The sequence below is a fragment of the Fringilla coelebs genome (assembly GCF_963513975.1).
Source record: "Fringilla coelebs genome assembly, chromosome: 18".
Taxonomy (NCBI): domain Eukaryota; kingdom Metazoa; phylum Chordata; class Aves; order Passeriformes; family Fringillidae; genus Fringilla; species Fringilla coelebs.
The window spans coordinates 584,966-607,000 of record NC_140044.1 but is presented as its reverse complement, the minus strand read 5'-3'; the positions used below and the strand labels follow the sequence as shown (position 1 = coordinate 607,000).

Below are 22,035 nucleotides of genomic sequence, written 5' to 3'. Positions count from 1 at the left end.
GCAGCATGCTGGGTCCCTGGATGCTGTCTGAGCAGGGACAGAAGGTGAAGGTGCAGCTTGGAATACTGAAATGAAGCTTGTGCTGTCATAGCCCTGGCTTTCATCTCCAGGTCTTCCCAGGGCAGCATGAGGAGTGTGGTATCTTACTGTGGAACATGGCAGCACTGCCCTCCTTCACCCTCCTCTGCCCAAAAGATCTGCCAAGCAGCATTTCACAACCTGAGGAGGGAGCAGCCTGGTTCCACAGCGTATCCCACAGAGAATACTGCAGTCATTGGATCTGACAGTGGTTAGGGGTAGTAAGAAATGCTCAAGCACTCCTTGATACAAGAACTTGAGCTCAGGATCTCCTCTGAGCAGAAGGAGACTGGTGGCAGCTGTGGGGAACGTTCCTTTGGCAGCACCACGTTCTTCCAGCAAAGAGGCTCCTACGAGGGCAGGGCTGGGATGGGGAGCAGCCCTGCTCCCCCCAGCTGCTCCTGTGCCAGTGTGTCCAGGGTGCTGGTGATGCAGTGCTGGTTGGAGACCACCTCTTGCTCAAGGCTAACAAATCACAAGGTTTCTGTGAGGGCAGATGAATTACTGGGTTTTCTTTGCCTGTAAGCACCTGTGCTGTTTGTCAGGCACGTCTGGTTTGGGTTATTTTGCTGGTGGCTCTCTGGGTGTTGCAACTGCAGATTATGTGAAGAGTTCATGTTTCATCCATGTATCTCTGGGAGCCTGGCTTGTGGAAGCTGATTGGCAGACACAAAATCTTCCAGGTACTGGTTCATTCCAGCGAATTGAGTGCTTCAAAACCTCAATCTGTAGCAGAGCAGACCTTAAAGCAACACCACCCATGCTGTCAGCCCAGGAAACAATGGTCTTCATGGGTTTGGGAGGCCATGGAAGGCCAGGGCTTCAGCCGGTGCTCAGCTGCCTCAGGTGGTGCTGGTTCTGGTGGAGATAAGGGCTCTGGCACCGCTGCTTTATTTCCTGAGCTGATCCTCTGCCTCTCTTCTCGAGGTGGACTCATTAATTGCATTAACTCAGGCAGCATCTGCTCTGCAGGGTACGATGAACCCCCCTGGGGACCAGTGCAGGGAGCAGAGCTGAGCCGTGTGGGGAGCTGTGTGTTTGCACTTGATCCCATTTGAATGCTGCTGCAATTGGTGGGTTTAAATATCCAGGCACATGGAGTCTTTAAATACTTAATCTTAACTGAAATTTCTGGGGAGCCTCACAGGGGTGGCAGCAGTGCTGGTGGCTTGGCTGATGTGCTGTTGGCTCTGCAGGGCCCTGTGAGGGCTGAGGGCTCTGGAAGAGGAGCTGATCTGCAGCTGTACAGAGCAAGAAAAGCCTTCCCTGAGCAGCTTTATTTTTAAAACATCATTGTCACAATACAATGTGTGTATTTACTTTGACAAAACCTTTGCTGGGTTATTTTAGTAAAGTTTATTTCCATACAGGCTTTTTCTTCTCCATTGCATTCAGAATCTTCTGGCTGTGGTTTTGGCTGGCAGCAGTTTGAACACGGATGCTTTAGGGTGGTTAATGTGCGTTTGAAGCTTTTCTAGCACTAGCTCTAAATACTGTGGGGATTAGTCCTGTTTGGAGAGATAGAGGAGAAAATGTATAGTGGACTGTGCTGTTGAAATGCAAGATAAGCCCAAATCAGAATTTTTTGAGAGATGTTGGTGGGTGCGGTTTTTCGGGGAATGTGAAATAGATAACATTAAAGCCACTAGGACATTGAGCGTTACCCTGCAGCCGCTCTTATTTTGAAATGAAAGGTGGATTGGAAAGCTGAGGGTGATGTCAGTGCCCGGCAGGAGAAGAGCCCTTGGCCATCCTCATCTGCTGCTTGGAAAGGTCCCAGGGGTGACAGTGGATGGCACGTGTAGCCCTCGTCCTGGTGGGAAGTGTCCTTGTGGGACGCTGCAAATGGTGTGGAGTGCGGTGGGCAGGGCCACGGGGTCCTTTTTTCATTGTAAAAGGAGTTTCCTGGTGCTTGCTGGCCTTGCTAAAGTGAAGGAGGTGTTTTTGGGGATCCGCAGTGCTTCGTGGTGACTCTGGGTGTTTTTGATAAAGCTTCGGTGCCCCTTATTGAACACTTTGCTTTCTCAAGGCACATAAATGTGCCTGCAGGGGTGTGAGAAGCTCCTGCCCCCCTCCTGGCTGTGTGGGGGAGGTGATGGGTCAGCGCTTGCTGGGGCTTTAGCTGGAAGTGTGTGGTGACATTGCGTGTGACTTCCTAAAGGTCATTTTCCTAGGTTTGTGTTTGAGGTGCAAAGCCAACAGGTTCTGCCCTTTGTAAGCCTGCAGTTGTAGGTGGCATCCGTGGGCTGGCACACCTCTCTAGAGCCCTTGTCCTGAGCGGGGCTGTCATCCTGGGGCCCCTCTGGAGGTGCTGCTGGGGAGCTGGGCAGCCCCTGCAGCGCAGGGCACCAGGCTGGGCCGTGCGTGCCTGTCCCCAGCTCTTGCGGCAGGGAAGGGGCTGCTTCCAGGCCGTGGGAGTGCAAACAGGACTGTGGGTTTTTCCTGTGGTTTGTGCCTCAGTCTCCCTTGCTCGGTGGGAGCCTGTGCTGTTTTCCCACCCCAATGGGCAGGCCCATGCCCCTGTGATGGCTGGGCTGTGTGTGGGACAGCTCCTGTGAAGCTCTTCCCTCCCCGTGCCTTTCTAACCTGACAGGTGAAGGTTGGGAGCTATTTCTGTGTGGAGGATGCTGCTGCACATCTGATGGAAGGCAGGAAACACAGGCAAAGCACCCACTGCACAGATGATGGAAGGAAGGAAGCACAGGCAAAGCACCCACTGCACGCATGATGGAAGGAAGGAAACACAGGCAAAGCACCCACTGCACACATGATGGAAGGAAATGCAGGCAAAGCACCCACTGCACACATGATGGAAGGAAATGCAGGCAAAGCACCCACTGCACACATGATGGAAGGAAATGCAGGCAAAGCACCCACTGCACGCATGATGGAAGGAAGGAAACACAGGCAAAGCACCCACTGCACAGATGATGGAAGGAAGGAAACACAGGCAAAGCACCCACTGCACGCATGATGGAAGGCAGGAAACACAGGCAAAGTACCCACTGCACTGCTGTGGGTTGGGCTGTGCTGCAAGCAGTTCCACCAATGCTTGTTTGTGCATCTGGAGAGTTTTATGGCAAAGTAATTGATCGGCTTTGTTGAGTGCTATTGCCATACAAATTATCAAAGGAGACTCTTGGAGCCTGGTGCTGTGTTAGCCACCTCCCTTGCTTTGGAGAGCCTGGGGCTGGGGCTGGGCTGAGAGCTGAGCTGTGCTCAGAGCCTGCCAAGAGGCTCCTGAGTGGGGCTTGGGGGGTTCCCTGCACGGGCAGCGCAGGCTGGAGAGGGCTGTGGGATGTCCGTGACACGGGAGTGCACGCTCTGGATTGATGGTGAGTTCCCACAGCAGCAGGTTGGGAGCAAGGATTTAGGGTGGGAGGTGGAGAAGGTGGCTACGTGAATGCTGATGTTTATAAATTGCCTCCGCAAAAACTGTACAAAGCAGCTGGAATAGGAGAGGAAAGCAAACACTGCAGTGCACCAGGTAGTCAAATGCAAAGAGATATTTTTTTCCCTCTCTACCTGGCTGGAAAAGGAGGCTTTTCAGTGCCTGCCTCCATGCCCCCTGTGTCAGCAGGGCTGGCAGAGGCTGCAGGCTGTGCCTGGGAGCCCTGGGCGCTCCTGACACGGCTGCTCTGGCTGGGCAGGGCTGGATGCACGGGGGAAGCTGTGGGGAGTCAGCAGGCACGCACAGAGCACAGGTAAATAAAATCAGCTGTTGGAAAATCCTGCTGCATGCCACGGCAGGAAAGCCCGGAGCTGCTGTGGCTGGAAAGGAGTGCAGGCCGTGCCCAGGGCTCGGGGTGGGTTCTGCACAGGGCTGCAGCAGCCTGGGTCAAGGGAGAACACCGCGCATGCCGAGTTCCTGTCAGCAAACACGGGCTTCCCTTGGAGCTGGGGACCCTGGGGGGCACGGGGTGGCCCCCACTCCTGCAGGAATGTGAAATGCTTCCACACATGCAGCTTGCTCTTATTCTGCAGTCATTTTTTTTTCTCCCTCAGTGTTTTTCCAACTCATGTCTTGCTGCCAGAGTCCATATTAATAATGCATGACTTTTTTTTTATGGTGCTTCCTTCCCGGCGTCCCTTTCAGCTGCTGAGTCAGAGAAGATTGTTATAGCAGCAACCTCTGAAGCGGTGAAATGCCCCTGCAGTGCTCAACTGCTGTCATTTATCATCCCAGCTCCTCTGCGGGCAGCCTGTTCCCTTGCCCAGCTCAGGGGGAGGATCCCCATGCCAAAAACCTGATTCCTGTTTCACCAGCTGGTGACTGGTGAGCTGAGCTCTGCTCAGCCTTCCTGGCTAGTGTTTGGTGAGAGCAGATATTGCCTCTGTTGGCTGCTTTTTTTGTTGTTGTTGTTTGAAATCCTGTGAAGTTTTTTCCTGATCTGCCTGAAACTGTGTTTTGGGATTGTTCCCAAGACTTTTCCTTTTTTCCCCCTCCTTCCTAATTTTTAAATAATCTTTTTCCTCTTCCCTGCACTTCTCTTGAGATCTATACCTGGGCTTTTTAGGGTAATTGGGATGACAGAAGCCATATAATGTGTTAACGGGGTTAAATTAACTTAAAATCTTTCCAGTAGCTGTTGAAATGTGCCTGGCTGCTGCAGGAAGTGTTGAAATTGCTAATGCAGCATGGAACAGAGATCTGCAGGGCTCCTGCCTGCAGGCTGTGGCCAGCCCCCAGTGGGTCACCTGCATGCAGAGCAGTCCTCACCTGCTGTGTCCAAAACCTGGAGGGAAACAGGGAGCAATAGCACTTGCCAGGGAACTTGTCTTCTGAAGGCTTCAGAAACGCCTCCACTGTGGTCTCAGGAGCAGATCTCCCCTGTCCCAGTACAACTTTGGGTGGTAGTGGCTGTACTGACTGGTGGGGTGTGGGGACACAGCCTCAGTGCTGGGAAGCAGCAGCCTCATGGTCTTCCCCTGCCTGGAGCGCTGCCTTGGCAGGCTTGGAAGGACTCACCTGTAAATGTTATCCCAGAGCCATGCCGGACAGGAATGGGGCTCACCTGGGGAGGAGGGTTTCCTTTTTCAGACTTCCCAAGCTGCCTCATTCCCTGTGTCCCGCTGTTGGGGCTGGTGCAAGGCTGTGAGCACCCACAGTGGTGTCTGCTCTGGGGAGTGCAGAGGCTCTGGGAGCAGCAGGAAGGGCTGCTGCCTTTCCCTGCTTTCTCAGCTGCGGGAGCTGGCCAGAGCAGCCGGAGCTGTGGGTGTGAGGCTGATGTCCTGGCTGCACACCTGCATTTCTCCCTGGCCAGGCCCCTGTCTGGCCCTTGTGGCACGCTTCCCCCTCAGCACCATCCTGTTCTGCTGAGGCTCTACAGTGCTGGGCTACTGATTCATTCCTCCTGAGGAAGGAAAAACTGCTGTGGTGTGAAATTCCCCCAAAGCTGCAGCGCATCCTCCGTCCCTGCTGCAGCCTGGCTCCCTGCTCAGGATCAGTGAATTCTCTTTTCCTGGGTTTTTTTGTGTTTTTTTTTTTTTTTAGGGGTTTTGCTGGCTGTTGGGTGCCCAATATCCTGGGGGCACCCTCCCTGTACCTGCCAGCTGGGAGGGTGCAATGCCTTCCGTGGGCACTTTTTGCATGCGGCAGGGGAAGCTTTGCAGAAGGATCCCACGAATGGGAGTCCACAGGGGCTGGCTGGAGCAGCCTTGCTGTGGTCAGCAGCTGCCCCAGTGCTGCTGCCTGCCCAGGACATGCCCCAAGGGACACCTTCACAGTGCCACAGCCCCACTTGCCCCGCGGTGACACACATTGCCACCCACAACTGGTGAGACGAGCAACTTGCTTCTCGGCTAACAAGATTTAGGTGGATTATGCTATGTATTTAATCAAGGGCTAAGCTGATTGCCTTATTTGGAATGGATCAAAGCCCTTGGAAATGCCAGCCTGGAGACCAGCTATTGAGTGGGAATGTGCCTGAGCCGTGTGCCTGGGTGGTGAGCCATGCTTTCGAAGAAGCCGGGGGTTCAGCAGGCAGGTTTGACAGCAGCAGTGACCAAATGCAGAACCAGACTGGAGAAATCTGAGGTGATGGGGAGGTAGGAGTATGAGAATGTTGTTAGTCATTGACCATCATGGAGCATTTGGGGGAAAAGGCTTCCTTTTCTAGCTTTCAGGTTGAAACCATGTTTCCAGATACATAAACCTTTGTGCTGACAGCTAAGTGAGATGTTCCGCTGTTTGCAGTCAGGCTTCCACCTTCTAGAAAAGCAGCTGTGACTCTTGTGAGCTTGTGTGTCTCTGCACTGGAGACCAGACTCCCTGTTGCCCACGCAAGGAGCCCCACATCTCCCTGCAGTGGCTGTCAGCAGCGTTGGAGCTCACAACTTCTCCCCTTGTCCTGGCCCCCAGTGCAGCGTTGCCCTGGGACCTGCGGGGCTCTGGCAGCAGAGGAGCTGGTGCTGGTTGTGGAGCAGCCAGGCAGGGCCAAGCAGAGGGTGTTCCTTGCTGCTGCCACAGAGGCACTCGCTCCTTGCTGTGGCCTTGGCGGTGCAGAGGGAGCCCACGGCTCAGAGCTGTCCCTATAGGCAGGTGATAAAAGTTTAAAATTGCTTTCCAGTTATGAGCCGTTGTGCTTGTCAGGGTTGGCCTGGAGTGGCAGGGCCAGCACACCGTCCAAGGTGTGTGGTGTCCCGTTCCTGTGGGGCTGGGGCATTTGCCAGGAGAGGTGTGTTGGTGCTCTGGGGTGCCCTGTGTCTGTGACCATGGTCTGCACTCCTTCACCTGCAGGCACTGAGATGGTACAGTCGAGCAAGATGTTGGAAGTACAGTGGTTATTCAAATTACCCTCTCTTTTTCTGAAAAGGGGAAGTTTATTCTAGGAACCAAGCTCTGTCTTGCTGCCATTTGATGTAAGTATGGCAAGCATAGGTCACAGCTCTCCCACTCTGTGACTGTGGGCACTGCCTGTAGAACTGAAAATACCCCAGCTTGGCTGGAGGGCTGCAGGCAGCTTCTGCTTTGAGGTGAATCAGGCTGCTCTCAGGCAGCAGCAGGTGCTCCCCACAGTATCACTGCTCCTTCCTTTTGCATAAAGCAGCCCTGGGACTTTGCAAACATCTCTCCCCTCTGCCTCTCAGACTTCCTTGTTTTTGCCTCCTTGCATGCTGCAGGAACAACCGTGGACGTGCTCTGTCACACCCTGCCTGTGCTGTGGGCCCCTTGTCCTGGCTGCCCCATCTCTCCTGGGTGTGGCCTGAGCCCTGGTGTGGGGCTGGCAGAGCATCTTGTGCCAGGTGTAAAATGTTCCATGTTCAATTATTGCTACCTGCAAATAAGGTGCTGCCTCAGTTCTCCTTCTGCCCAGACCCATTATGCATCTTCCTGCCTAACTCGTATGTGGAGTTGTAGGAAAGGATTGGTCAAGCATCCCATTGTGTTTGAAGGGCCTGGGCAGGTTTGTCAGTGTGCAGTCACCCCTTCAGCCTGACTTTCGGGTGTCCTGGGCTGTACTGGATGGTCTGGCAGTTTCTGGGTGCAGCAGCAGGGTCTCTGCTGGTACCTGGCCCTGTGAGGCAGCTCCAGGGCTGCTGCTTCTGTGCATCGGGCTGGGAAGGGCCCTAGGGCAGGAGCAGATGGAGGGAGCTGTGGCAGGAAGGGGGCGGGGGCTGCCCAGCTTCAGGGTGCTCTAGGTTAACCCTGCTTTCACCTAATGAAAACAGAGAAAACGCCTGTCAACACAGCCATTGTTGGTTCTCTGCTGCGCTGCAGAAAGCTGGGGGCAGAGCAGGGCTCAGGGCGGGTGCTGACTCTGACCCTTTTCCCCACATTGCCCTCCCTCTGTGCCTGGGGTGTCCACCCCTGCCTGGGGAGGGGTCACAAATCCCCAGACACCACGGGATGCTGCCAGAGGGCAGCACGGCATTTACAGGGCCAGTGGGGGAGGATGGCCTTTGGCTGTAATAGCTTGGGGAAGCAAACACAACCTGCACAAATTGGGTAACTTGAGTGGGTAAATGGGTGTAATCTAAAATCTCATCATCCAGAGTGGAGGGAATGGCTGGTGCCTTGGAAGGGAGGTGGAGGAAGGTGGGCTGCTGCATTGCTGTGGACTCATGCCATGCCCCGTGAGCTGGAGGTGTGGGCAGGGTCTGTGGGATACCAGCCCCAACCAGCTCCTTGCTGAGGCCTCTCGGGGCTGCCCTGGCCCAGAGGAGTCCTGCCCTCACTGCCTGCTCAGCTCTTCTGGCTGTTCCACCTGGAGCACTGGCCTCTCATCCCTGATGTGTTTAATTTTTCCAAGGTAGCTGTATATCTGACTCATTCTTGCAGAGCTTGATTTCTGGCTGCAGATAGGCTGGAATTGATTAGTTTATTATTTTATCCCTTTCTGCCCTGTTGCACGTATCAATGGGAGAGTGGTCAGAACCCTTGGCAGGCACTCAAGTCTCTTAAGGAAACTTAAGTTGCTGCTGTGTGCAAGGAGCTTAAAGGTGTTTCAGTGGGAGAGAGGGAAGGAGGAAAAGGATGTTTGCTGTTCCTTCATGTGCCCCTGTGTGTGCTCATCCCTTCCCAAGCAATTGCAGAGCTGATGAGTGCTGGTGGCCGGGGCAGGAGGAGGCAGTGATGGCTGCTCCTGCCCACAGAGGGACAGGCAGGATATTTTGTGCCCAGTGCCCCATCTCCACAGCCTGATCACAGACAGGCTCTGCTGAACTTGCCTCGGGTTGTTCCTGGTTGTACAGACCCAGGTGAGCCTGGTGGGCTGTGAGCCTTGTCCCTCTCAGTGGTGGTGGCCCGAGAGCCCTGGCTGCAGCTCGGGGCTGTGCAAGTGCTGATCCCTTGCTGAGCTGGCAGGCTCAATAGCCTTGTGGCCGCTTATCTGGGATTAATGTGTAACTTAATGGCAGTGCTCAGGCACAGCTCTGGTGTGCTGCTGTGGTACAGGGTGGTGCTGATCTGCTCTCTAATTCCCCCTGCCCACGATAAGGTTTAGGGCTTGCCCGTGCCTGGCGCCGGCGTGGCCGCGCTGCTGGTAAAGGCTGGTGGTGTCTGGGAAGGAGGGAAGGGCAGTGCTGGGGGCGAGCCACGAGCCTGCCCTGCACAGGGCCTGGTCCTGAAGGGCACAGGTGGCACAGGCCTGGGGTGATGGAAGGAAGGGTTATTCTTTTCCACTGTTCATGGCATCCCAAACAGACTCATGCTGTTGCTTTTCTGCTGACGTATAGGAAGGTGTCACACAGGCTGGGGTTTGATGGGCAGTCTCTTAGGTGTTAAATAAGTTCATAGATGGAGGGATGATTTTTTTCCAGTGAAGTCATTCCCTACACTGATAATGGAATCAGTTAATTTATTTACAGCAGCTGTATTACCAGTTTCCTTGCCAGGTGGAAGAAAATCATATAAAAATGTTGTGTATTCCAAGGTTGCATAGCTCATAACAAAGCTAATAAATGTCTTGGGACATCAGAGTTCTTACAAAATCCAGTAGGTAATGGTCTGTGTGTTGGAAGTTCAAAGTTGCACCCTCTCTCTGATAGCTTTTTTGCTTCTAATAAAACACAGCAGCTGGAGAGGCCATTCAGTGTTGCCTTTAATTATTGCAGACAAGAACGACTCTGTAATCTGACTGTGGAGGCCAAGCTGCTGTGGGTCTTAAATGGCCCTGCGTGGTGAGAGTACCCTTGGCAAGGAGCTCTGAGCTGCTGCCTTTGAAAATCTCGGACAACGATCATCCCACATGATTGAAGAATTCCAGCTTGGAGAATTTTTTTAGGAGTTGAACGGGCTGGCAAGCCAGGCAGATGCACAGTGTGGAGGTGGGGCTGTGGCTGTGCTCCTTCCCTGGCTGCTGCCATGGCTGCTTTCCCAGGACCTGGCAATGTACAGAAAAGAAACCACAGCAGGGACAATCTCGGGGTGTTGCTGCTGAGGGATCTCTCCTTGGTCTCCATGGTGCAAATTGCGTTTGCTGCAAGGCAGCCTTTGTACGGTCAGGGCCAGGGCAGCTCGGGATGCTTTATTCCCACGTGGCGTCGCAGAGATGGGCCTGTCTCTGGGCCTTTCAGCCCCGGTGAGAGTGGAAGCAGCAGGTTCACGTCAGGTCAGAGGCCACAGCTCCTGCAGGTGGCCGCGTCCTGCTGAGCAGGGCAGTCCAGGTGTGCCCGGGGTGCGCCGGGCGGGGTGTCGCACTCTGCCCCTGCCGTGCCCCTCCCTGGTGGCTGCTGCGTGTCCCCATCTGCCCTGCCGAGGTTGGAGGCAGGGACAGGCTCGGCACAGGCCAGCCCTCCTCGGGGGTGAGGATCCCTGCCCCGGGTTCCTCCCTGTGCGGGTCCCCCGGGTCACACGCATCGCGGGCGAGCTCGGCCGGGAGCAGGGCTTTCCCCGAGCCGGTTTTTTCAGACGGTGTAAGGAGGACATGCTGGACCGTGCTCTAGCCGTAAATGTCACCGGGAGATGTGCCGCGGGTCTCGCTGAGCGGAGCGGGGAGCGCTCCTGCCCTGGATGCTGCCGCACCGCCCTGCCCCGAGTGCCGCCCCTCGCCGCCCGGGCCAGCCGGCTGCGACAGGCAAAGCGCTGACCTGGAACAGCCGCTCGGACCCCCTTGGAACGGCTCCCTTGCAGCGGGCATGAGGCTGTACATGTGATAACCCTTTTTGTTCAGCCACGCTGAACTTGTAAAACATGCTTGAAAAATCAGGTCTTTGGTTTTTTGGGGGAAGAATAGCCAAAACAACAGAGCCTGTTCTCTTTTTCTCCATCAAAGTCAGGGTGTTAAAACTCCAGACAGTGCAGTTTGTGGTGTGTGGACTGAGTCAGTAGATCCATTACTCTTAAGCTGTTTTTTAACAGTTTCCAATGGGTACTCTCCAATGGGTATAATCTCCTAATTTGAAAGACTAACAAATCAATGATTTCAAAATCTATTTAACTGGTGTTTGATGTGTATGGAAATTTTAAATCCAACTCCCACCTGTCTCCTGTTCTCTGCTGTGGTCTGACTGTATTCTAGATTGCTTCCAGCTGGTGAACGACAGCACTGGTGAACTCCCTGTTGACTGCATTTCCTCGGCAGCCCCACTCCACATGTCCCCATTTTCCTGCATGTCCAATGACTGCCTGTTTGAGCAGGATGCCCGGGTTGGTGGCAGGGCCTGCCTACAGTAGAGGATTTCCTTTGTCTCCTGCAGCTGTTCCAGTTCCCATGGCCCAGGGGGTGAGGAGTTGTCCCCACATCCTTCCCTGTCCTCCTGCTTCAAGGACAGCGCTGGGGAGGCTCTGCCTGTTTTTCTTCTCCCTTGTTTGCCCAAGCGTTCACTTAATTCTTATTTATTATTTTTCTTAACGAAAGCTCTCCCTCTGTTTGTTCATCCTGATCCTACATGAGCACTGGGCTCAGGCCCTGGGATTCCTGACGCCTTCGGAGGGTGTCCAGGAGGCAGGAATTCCCACCCCTTTGTCTCCTAATGAACCGAAGGAACAAACGCCGAGCTGTAAGTCTTTGGAAGTGTAAATGTTTGCTGTGGTAGCAGCAGCCGGTGCTGGCAGCCCCGAGGTCGGGTCGGTGTCCGTGTCAGCGCCTGCTGAAGAGCCTTTGATTGCTCATTTGTGTGCGGTGGTGGCTGCGCGTTTGTGCTCTGCCTGCACGGAGCCTGCTGCCGGCGGATGCTCTGCTCCTCCGGGGGAGCCTTTGTGCTGATGCTGGTGAAGGAGCGGGATGGGGAGAGCAGACTGGCTGGAGATGGGCACGGAGGGGTGGAAAATAGACGGGACATGCAGTCATGTGCAATAGCATCTCCTGAATGGCAATTACAGTAGGAAAGTCTGAATCTCTCGAGGAAGGGTAATATTTAACTTGGGCAAATGCTTGTTATGCTGTGCGCTCCAGCCTGCACGTGTCACTGTGCCCTTCCTCAGGGAGGAGCTGCAGCAGAGACCTGGATTGCTCTTGGGATTTGTGTGATTTTGCAGCCATCCCTGGCATTGCTGCCCCGGTGCACAGGTGAGCTGTGTGCTCCTGGCTCTCCCCCTGCTCGGAGCCGGGTGCTCACCTGTTGGCACTGCACCTGGCGGGCCTGGGGCTCAGCCCCACCGCCAGCCTTGCTTGCTGCTGGGGTCCAGAGCTCCTTCCATGGGTGCTTTGGTGCTGTGGATGTTTGATGAGTTCCCTTGGCCTTCTGGGCTTTCCCATGTGTGCAGAGCATGTTGTGCTCCTCTCGCTGGGTATCCTAAAGCAGTGCAGTGGCACAAACACCTTAGTGCAGGCAGCTGCAGGAGTGCAAATGGAAGTGGCCACCTTAAATGTGTACATGAAAAATTTAGAGTCTCTTAGTAGAATATGGACTTTCGTCCCCTTCCTGAGGCTTCCCCAGGGTCATTTTTCTGTAAGACAGTTCAGATACAAATTTCCCATATTCAGGTTTTGACTGAGTGTCACTTTAGCCTCCCATCTTCCTGCTTGCTGTGTGCACGTGCAAGCCGCCAACTTGCCAATTTTGGGAACAAGTGGTTTGTAATTACCAGCTCATTGCTGCTGCTGCACTGTTAATTCTTAGACCATTTAATGTATCAAATTATTCCTTCCTGTGCTATTTAGAGGCAAAGGGCTAAGTAACAGTGATGGCATTAATATTAAATTCTCTAAAACTAATAGGAACCTCTTATTTAATTGTTCTGGCACTCAGCATGTCTGGGGAATACAGTGCCACTGGAAAGCTAGTGGAGACAGAGGTCTCATGGTGTATTAACGCTGGGATGCTGCTACTTTTCCTAGTTGGGTTATTTATGAGTTAAGACTATCGTAACTGTCTATCAGTGCCTTAGAGGCTTAGTTTGATTAAACCCCTTTATATTGCTAATGCTAATGGAGCTCATTGATGCTGGGGATCTGCGGGGAGAGCTTAGCAAAAGGCTTAACGTAGACATGACTCTGCTGGTTTTGCTGTCTCTGGGCCCTGCCGGAGGTGTCTGCAGCAGGCAGGACCTCCCAGCCCTGGCAGGGGGACCTGCCACCCACCCTGCTGCCTATGGGACCCTCACCCCTTCCGAGTCACCGCTGCATCTCCCACGTCAGGTGTCCCACGAGCTCTGCTGGGCACCTTGTACCCGCTCCAAGCGTCTGGTAGAGTGTTCAGCAGGAGTTTCCCTGGTGGTGCATTGGTTTGTGGCTGTGCTGGTTGAAATGGGGGCTCTGGGGGCTGGCAGGGATTGTCCTTGCTGGTATGGGGCTCCAGGTGCTGGCAGGAGAAGGCTGCACATAGCAGTGAGACCATGATGAACTCAACAGCCCCTCTGTGCTTCTGCAGCACAAGTGCACTAATGAATGGAAAAAATGCTGAATGTGACAGAAGGCCCTAAATCTCAAAGCAGAGGAAGGCTGGCTCCTTCCTCAGGAAAGCCTGGCTGCCGTGCTGGGTGCTGATACTGCTGCAGGCATGCGGGGCTGCTGAGAGCCACTTGGCCCCTCTTCCTGCCCCCGGCTGCAGTGGCTGTGGCCCCAGCTCGGGGCACCCGCTGTCCCCTGCAGCTGCAGGATGGGATGCTGCAGGAAGGTCTCGTGTCAGGGTCAGGAGTGGGATGTGTCAGGTCTGTCCCTGTCCTGTGTTGGGGGCTGGCAGAGATCATAGTCAGTCCTCTCCCAAATCAGCTCCCAAGCTGCAAATTACCCTGTTGCCTCTTCTAGTATGTATCATCATGATGAAACTAATTTTCCATGGGAGAGTCAGCTGTTTCTTGATTAGAAGTGCTCCGAAAATACTAACAGAGAAATGATTACAGGAAGACTTCAGTGCTCATTTATGTAATTGGACTTTACTTCCCTGGCTGAAATTGTTGCATCCACTCCTGGCTTGAGTGAGCACTTGCTCTCCCAGTTTGCTTGTGAGCAGAGAGGTTCGGGTGCGACATCCCAAGGGGTGCCATGCCCTGGGGTGCAGCCTCGTGCCTCTGTTCCAGCTGGTGACAAGCTGTCATGTTTTCCGTGTGTTCAAATCACAGCAGTGTTGACTTGTCCTTTAATGAACCAACAAGAATAATCTTCAGGCAGTTACTTGGGCAAATGGATCCTTAAATTCTGCTTGTTTTCTGGGTGGGGAGTGAGGATTTGCTGGAAATTAATAGGAGAAGGGACAACTCCCCTCTGCCATGCTGTCCTTGTCCAGCTGCCCGGTGGCAGCAGCCAGGCTGTTGTCACTCTGTGCAAGTGCTCTGAAGCGCCGCATGCTCAAAGGGAAGGAAGGCAGAAGGCCGATGTAATTTTCGAGATCATCCTGTGTGATGAGATTAGCAATATATCACAACAGGGAGAATTGCTTTCTGGCTGAACCACGGTTCAGGCTAGCCCACCACGAGCCTGTGTCTGCAGCAGTGAATGCTCAGGGGTGATGGGCATCTGCTCTGGGAAACGCCTCTGGGTACAGGGGCCCTGGGCTCTGTAGGGTCAGCCAGGTCAGGCTTAATAAATTTAAAACATGGCTAATTTGCTCATCAAAAGGGCAGTAAATGGAGGAGGAGTGAGATTTGATCTTGGTACAGCGATTCCCAAATGCTGGTGCAGCCCTAGCCCTGGCCACAGCAGCCCCTGGAGCTAATCTAAGCACCGTGTGTGCACAGGGAGTGAAATGTTTACAATAACGTGGTTTAAATCCGATTTTCTGACCCGAAAGAATTGCATGTTCTGGATAAGCACAGTGTTTGTGAAGCTTATCTCATGCAGGCAGTTTGTTTTGGGGGTAGGAGAAGGGGCTCTGGTCCCTGCTCGTGGGGGGGCTGTTGATGCTGGGTGTTTGGCGTGTTGATGGCACACCGTCCTTCGCCAGGTATCTCTTAATCATCTCCTTAAAGGGGCTAATATGTGAAAAGGCAACTGCTGCCTGACACAAAGCTGGTGTTGTTCCTGCCCCGCTCCCCTGGGATGCTGTGACAGTCTGCTCAGGATTCCCGCTGCAGCTCGGAGCAGCCCGGCCCTGCGAGCCGTGTCATGTGGCTGTGGCGAGGCCCTGCTCCGTCTGCCGCCGCGGAGGGGAACAAACGGCGCTTTCACTGCGCCCGACAAACCTCCCTCTTCCTCAAATTAACCAGGGATTGCATGCTGATTTGTCTCTCCTGTTCTTTCATGCTTCACCAAACCTGGATCTGCTTTACCCAGCAAGCAGAAGCATAATGAAGTAGAAAGTGAAATTACTTGATCAGCATCAGCGAGTTGTTTTTCACCGCTGACCCAGCTCCATGTGCTCTGGAAGGTGCAGACTGGCTGCCCCTTCCTGCAGCAGCCCGGGCCCGAGAACAGCTCAGCTGAGCGGCTTCAGTCCCCGATTGCTCTGTGCAGAGGAGAGAAGCTGTGCCTGGCTCTCGAGTAGGCTTTGTGTTTTTGGGAGGGCTGTCCGTGCTGGCTGGAGGCGGTGCCGACGCTGCGGTGCCGCCGTCCCGCGCAGTCCGCGCCCTGCCGTGCCTGCCCGGCTCCGGGGGATGCTGTGCCCGTGGCTGCGTGCCCTGCCGTGCCTGCCCGGCTCCGGGGGATGCTGTGCCCTGCCGTGCCTGCCCGGCTCCGGGGGATGCTGTGCCCATGGCTGTGTGCCCTGCCGTGCCTGCCCGGCTCCGGGGGATGCTGTGCCCGTGGCTGCGTGCCCTGCCGTGCCTGCCCGGCTCCGGGGGATGCTGTGCCCTGCCGTGCCTGCCCGGCTCCGGGGGATGCTGTGCCCGTGGCTGCGTGCCCTGTGTGCCTGCCTGGCTCCGGGGGACGCTGTGCCCGTGGCTGTGTGCCCTGCCGTGCCGGTCTGGCTCCGGGGGATGCTGTTCCTGTGGCTGTATGTGATGCTTGCTGCTGCCTCCTGGTAGGGCCTGGTGCCAGCAGTGGGGTGGCCGCTGTCACTGGGCAGGACGTGGCCTTGGGGACCAGGTGCCCCAAGCACCAACCCTTAACGTGGCACACCCGAGGCAGGGCTGTGGCTGGGCCTTGCTGAGAAACTGCACCAGAGCTCACTCTGGTTTAAGCTGTAGCTGCCACCAGCTGACCTGGTGGTCACTCTGGTTCCAGAGCTGGCCCCAGAACAAGTGGGTGAGCCAAGAGGGTTTGAGCTTTGTCTGAGCCAGCTCCTGCTCATTGCTGTGTAACCGCTGGCTTAAGGCGCCATCAGTGGCCCGACTGCAAAGGGTACATGTATGGGAAGGGAGGGGCTGGAAATGGACATTCAAAACTGCATTTTGAGACTTTTAGTTGCCAAGCACTTAATGCAGTTGACCCCCTTCTTTCTGAAAATCCAGTGATTCCCCATGGCTCAGAGACAGGCTGGGCATGGGCAGCAGCCAGGCAGGGAATTGGGCTCTGGGCATGACATGGGGTCCATCCCCCTTTCAAATATTTACTTTACTGTGTGAAAACAAATACATTTGGGATTGGGAAATGTATCTGGGCAGCCTTTCTGGAGCTGCCTCAGTGTGTGGGTGCAGAAGGGGGGCAGCCGTGGGGGTGCAGGGTGTGTACCCCGGGGTGGGGACCCCGCTCTCCGGTGGTGGTGCCGTATCCAGCCTGTGCTCCCGGTGACTCCAGCCATGGCTGTGCCTTCCTGGCACTGGTAGCTGCTGGTTTCAGGCTGTGATATGCCCTGTCTGGTATGGGTGTTTCCTGGTGACATTGCATCAGCTACTGCCCTCCTCTGAGCAGGGTCTCTGTTGTTTCCTTGGCCCAGTGCCCTCTTTATCCCTCCTGGAGTGTCTTTTGACCTGGTTTTTTTAATTACTAGTGCAGAATAGGCCTTCTAGGTTGCCCCTTCTCAGTATCTTCACGTCAAGATTTTATTTGTTTTCCACTTCATTCTAAAGCCTCAGACTACACCAAGAGGGCTGTGGCTGGCACAGTGATGCTGGCGAGGGGTGCTGTGCATGGTGGCTGTCCTGCTGCCCCTGCGGGTGGCTGTCCTGCTGTGCCATGGGAGCTGCTGGGGATACAGGGTTGTGCTTGCTGCTGTTTGCTTTGGGGCCTGGTGCTGCCAGCTGGGTGTCAGCTTAAACTGAAACCTAATCAGGCTCAGCCTGAGCTGTGCCAGGGCACGGGGTCAGCAGGAGAGGAGAGGGGGAAGAAACGTGGCTGGGGAGCTGCCCTGGGGACCCAGGGCTTGTGCTGCTGCCTGCCCAGGGGGTGACATGCTGGGGGCTCAGAGCCTGGTGTGGGGATGCTTTTTGTGGTGCCTGTTGGGGTTCCTCTGCCAGGCAAGTGCCAGCCCTCGGTGCTGCAGTCTGGAACGGCTGCCCTTCTCCAGGCACACAGCTGGGTTTCCTGTTATAATGGTATTTCCTAATTAAGCAGCCAAAGGTGCTGTTGGTTAAGCTGCAGTGCTGTCTCACAGCCTGGTAGTCAGGTTTGGCTGGGTCCATCCCCCTTGTCACCCAGCTGGGTTCCCACACGTGCCCTACGCCTCCACTGCCCAATTCCCTGCCCTGCTGCGGCACGTGCAGCCCAGGGGCCCTCCTGGCATGGGAGCTGAAATCAAGCAGGAGGCTGGGAGTGCTTCCAAAAGACCCTGATTTCTTTTCCCTACAAAAGCTGATGCTCATGGAAATACTCCTTTTTCTTCCTCCTTGCAGTGAACACCTACCTCTTCATGATGCAAGCCCAAGGCATCATGATCCGTGAGAACATGCGAACTATAGGAGCTCAGGTGTACGAGCAGGTGGTCCGCAGTGCCTATGCCAAGAGGAACAGCAGTGTCAATGACTCAGGTATTTCTTGAATAATTGTAATTTTGATTCAAGGTCCCATTCTCATTGAAAATTAAGTTGAAGGCATTAATTTATACTGGTAAATGCAGGGTGGAAGCTTTGATTAATTGTCTGCAGCTTTTGTTTTTATATATAAAATATATATAGAACATAAAAATACCCTATATATATAGAAATACTGTCAAAATAGAAAAACTATATTTATTTATATATGTAAAAAGTTCAAATGCTTCTAACTTGTATAAGGAGTGAAAATCTTGAAGGGTCTGAAGTGATGGGATTTGATCTGAAAACCTCTTTGCTTTTCAGGAATTCGACTTGTAGCTTCAACCAGTCTGAGGGTAAACACTTTCAAATTCAGTGCAAGGATCAGGTTTCATATTTAAAAAATACCTTCCCAGGCGTGCGCCTGCGCAGAGCCCTGGCTCTGGGCACGTGGAGGAGCCTGTGCCCGTAAGCTTCACTCTTCCCATGCAAGTATGAACCGAGCTGACTTGGCTGGAGATCTGCCACAAATAATCTATTGAACTCCGGGCAGGATGTGGGGAGTGGAGCGCAGGCTCGCGCTCCCAGCCTCTTCATCATCCACACCCAGGAGCATGTGGGGCTCTGGGCTGTGCTGTCAGCGTGGTGCAGTGAGGCAGAACTGCCCCTGGCTGTGTGTGAGGTGTCGCTGCTGGGCTGGTGACACCCAGCCTGTCCCTTCCCTGCTGGCACGTCCCCACAGCCTCACACCAGTGCTGTTGGCATCGGGCTGGCGTGGGGAGCTCAGCTCGGCTCCTCGCCTGCCGGGGTTCAGCAGCAGGGGCTGACAGAGTTTTACAAGGCAGGATCATTTTCTCATTAGCAGAAGTATGAGCCGTGTCCTCGCTGCCTAGCCTGCTGAGGTGCAGGCACCAGTTCAGCTGTGCCCTGGCTGGGGATGGCACGGGAGGGGAATTATCGACTTACGAGGAGATGAACACCCCGGGTCACCCCCTGTGCTGCATGAAGTCAGCCAGGGCAGCCACCCTGGGCTATTTTTAAGACTGGAAACATCAAGTAAAGCAGAGACAGGGTGAGGAAGTAGCTGATCCCCTGAAGGGAGGAGTGTTAGAGGCTCCATTGCTGCTGCTTGAGGTGGTGAGAGCCTTCATCCTGCTGGGGCTCTGGCCCGGGGGGCATCAGGTGATCCAGGAAGCTGTGTTCTCCTGCAGCAGGCGGGGAGCTGGTGCCAGTGACACCAGTTCTGCTGCTGCCATATTGGGCTTTGCTTGAACCTCATCCCAGTCCCAGCTGCGCAGGCACGTGAGGACGCCGTCCCCCCCCAAGAGCCACGAGGACAGTTTTAGCACATACAAGCGCTGTGCGCCGTCCTGGGGCGACCTTCCCTGGCAGGCAGGTCAGAGCAGACGCAGGATCGGTGGTGGTGACGCCTGGAAGGCACTTGGTGCTGTGGCCACAAGGCCTGCATTAACACTGGGGTCAGAACCTTCCCTCCCTGGCAGATTTTGGGTGCCTGGGTGTCACTGCCTGGAGAGTGCATTGTCCCCACACTGCTGTGGGCAGTGAAGCCGTGTGACAGCTGCCGGAGGAACCACAGCGAAAAAGGCAGCCCTTGGTGCAAAACAGAGCCGTTGAGCTTCGCTGTGGGCAGGCACCTGGGCTGAGTACTGTGGGTGTGCTCTGGTAACGGGAGTTTACAGGGAAAATTGCTTCTGGAAATTTGGAACAGTATCAAGCGTCCAAAATACATCTATCCTACTTGAAAAGCCCTTAGGTTCTGTGTACAGCCCATCTTGAGTTTTGAGATAGTTTGGATACTGTTTACTTGAGTGAATAAACAAGGTTTCTGACGTGATGTTACATACTAGCACCCACAGCAAATGGCTTGTTCAGGTGGAAAACCTTGGAACATCTTCAAGTGCAGCGGGCTGGAGGCGCTGCCCGGGTGGTTCAAGGATGTGGGGAACGGGGAGATGCTGCGCACTGCTGGGGCTCAGGGGCTCCTCTGCTCTTGCATGGCAGGAAGCAGAGGGAAGTCTGTGTGTAATGTGAGAGTTTTTATTGATCCTTTGAGGAGGATTCCGGGCAGGATTGCCCTGTGTAGGATACTGCACTGGCAGTCTTAGGTGGCATTGAGACTTGCCTCTCTCCTGTTGGGAAAGGCCCTGCTGGAGGAGCACATCCCCTCTTGCTGTGCCAGGGTCCTTCAGGGACAAGGCACTCGTAGCTTTCCCTTCCAAGACCCACGTGCTCCTTGGTGATTCCTAAAGGTGATGCTCGAGATTCCTCCTTTGGCCAGAAAATGCAAAGGTTTCTTTGGCGCTAAGGCTGCTGGGGCTCCTGCAGGTACCTGTCCCAGGATGGGGATGAGCACCCAGCTGGGTTGCAAGGCTAGAGTATGTTCCACTGAGGGCACATCTGTGCTGTTGGGGACATCCTCAGCTGTGGTTGACTTTGGAGTCTGCTCACAGTAGCATGGGGAGATGGCTGGAAATGACAGATCTATAGGTGAAAGCTTCTCTTTTTTTTTTTTTTTTTCTTTTTTCTCCCCTTAGATTATCCTCTTGATCTGAGCCACAATGACACCTTTCTGCAAGCCACAACGTTTCTTCCTGAAGACTTTACTTACTTCCCCAACAATACCTGTCCTGAGAGGCTCCCTTCTATGAGTGAGTAGCATCCTGTTGCCCTGTGCCCCTCTCCTGCTCCCCATGGCTTTGGAGGGCACTCAGTGGCATTCCCAGTCTCACCACCACTGCACCAGGCACCTAGGATGAATGGGAGCACTGTTCAGAGCCAGCTCCCTCCTGGGAAATCATTGTTTACCCACCCTCAGGAGTTAATCCCTGCTGTGTTGGAGGCATGTCTCCCTGCTGAAGTAGGAGCCCATTGCCTGGCAAACACAAACAAAAGAGGGATTGTGTGCTGGGAGCCGGTGGAAAGGCTCTGCCAGCCCTTTTCCAGGGGCAGTGACGGCAGGGTGGCTCCCTGTGCCTCGGCAGCGCTGCCAGTCCCAGCCCCGAGCTGTGCTGGGGCTGCTGTGGGACATGGGCTGGACCCCCACAGGAACTGCAGCTGGGGAAATGCTTCCACCAAAGCTACCCTCAGGTGGAAAACTGGGCTTTTGAGGCAAATGTTTCCAGAGTAGGGGAATGCTCTCTGCTGAGGTGGGGGGTTTAGTCTGCTGGAAACACGCAGGGAGGAGCAGAGGGGTACCCCTGGTGTGGGGCTCTCATGGAGAGCCGCATCCAACAGCAGCCACAAAGGCTGAGGAGGCTGAGGTGTTACACCAGCAGCATTTCCTAATTGCTTTTGCTGGTGCTGGAGAAAAGAAGCTGGGTGCTGGGGATGGAGGACAGGGATGCAGCAAAGTGCTGCCCCAGCACCTCAGCAGGTCCTCACCCCCTCTGCTTCTCCTGCTCTGCAGAGGGCCCCATTGATGTAAATATGAGCGAGATCACCATGGAGGACATCCACCAGTTCTTCTCTAGAGACCCTTCCATCAAGCTGGGAGGGCACTGGAAGCCGAGTGACTGCCTGCCTCGCTGGAAGGTAACTGGGAGCTGGGCAGCCCCGTGTCCTGCTCGTGTGGGCAGCAGGAGGGCGTTGATGGAGCACCTCTGCTGTGCTGCATCTTCAGAGCAGTGATGGGAGGAGCTCTGAACTGTAGGAATGCAGTGCCCAGGGAAGGAATGGTGAACTCAAGGGCTGCTTCAGTGTCCCCAGTGCTGGGCAGACAGGACAAGGGGGCACTGCAAGTCTCCCTTCCCCTTGAGGTGACATTGAACTTTTCCAAAGCAACGACTCCTCAAAGATTGAATAGGAAATCCATGTTTTGAGAGTTGGGAGGGTTTCAGGCTGCTCTACGTGGGAGAGCTTAGAGTGCTTGGTTAGTGCTGCTCCTGCTCCTCTAACCCCACACCAGCCCAGCTGCTGCCCAGCCCGGGGTCAGTGAGTAAGGGCCCTGTTCTCTGCTCCTCAGGTGGCGATCCTGATCCCATTCCGCAATCGATACGAGCACCTGCCCGTCCTCTTCAGACACCTCATTCCCATGCTGCAGCGGCAGCGTTTACAGTTCGCCTTCTACGTCGTGGAGCAGGTGAGAGCGGGGGGCAGCACGGGAGTGCCCTGCCAGGTCACACCTCTGATGGGCCAGGTGCAGGGGTCATGCTGCAGTGTGTAAGTTGTCCTGTTCTGTCTGAAAGTGGCACAGCTAAGAGATTACTGGTCCCAGAAATTACTGGTTTTATATGAAAAATAGAAATTGGGGATTTGTGGTGTTGTTTTATTTTTTAAATTCTCTTCTG

General features: G+C 54.6%; 1 protein-coding gene across 1 annotated transcript in view; it reads left to right on the top strand.

Moving 5' to 3' along the window:
• The window catches only part of B4GALT5 (beta-1,4-galactosyltransferase 5), a gene marked incomplete at its 5' end in the record, with an annotated part of 33,468 nt that overhangs the window by 4,732 nt on the left and 6,701 nt on the right, over nt 1–22,035 (top strand). The window contains 4 exons of the mRNA XM_084217775.1: nt 17,609–17,743; nt 20,284–20,397; nt 21,156–21,280; nt 21,711–21,827. Coding sequence (XP_084073901.1) covers nt 17,609–17,743; nt 20,284–20,397; nt 21,156–21,280; nt 21,711–21,827 — 491 coding nt within the window. The remainder of the gene's footprint in view (nt 1–17,608; nt 17,744–20,283; nt 20,398–21,155; nt 21,281–21,710; nt 21,828–22,035) is intronic.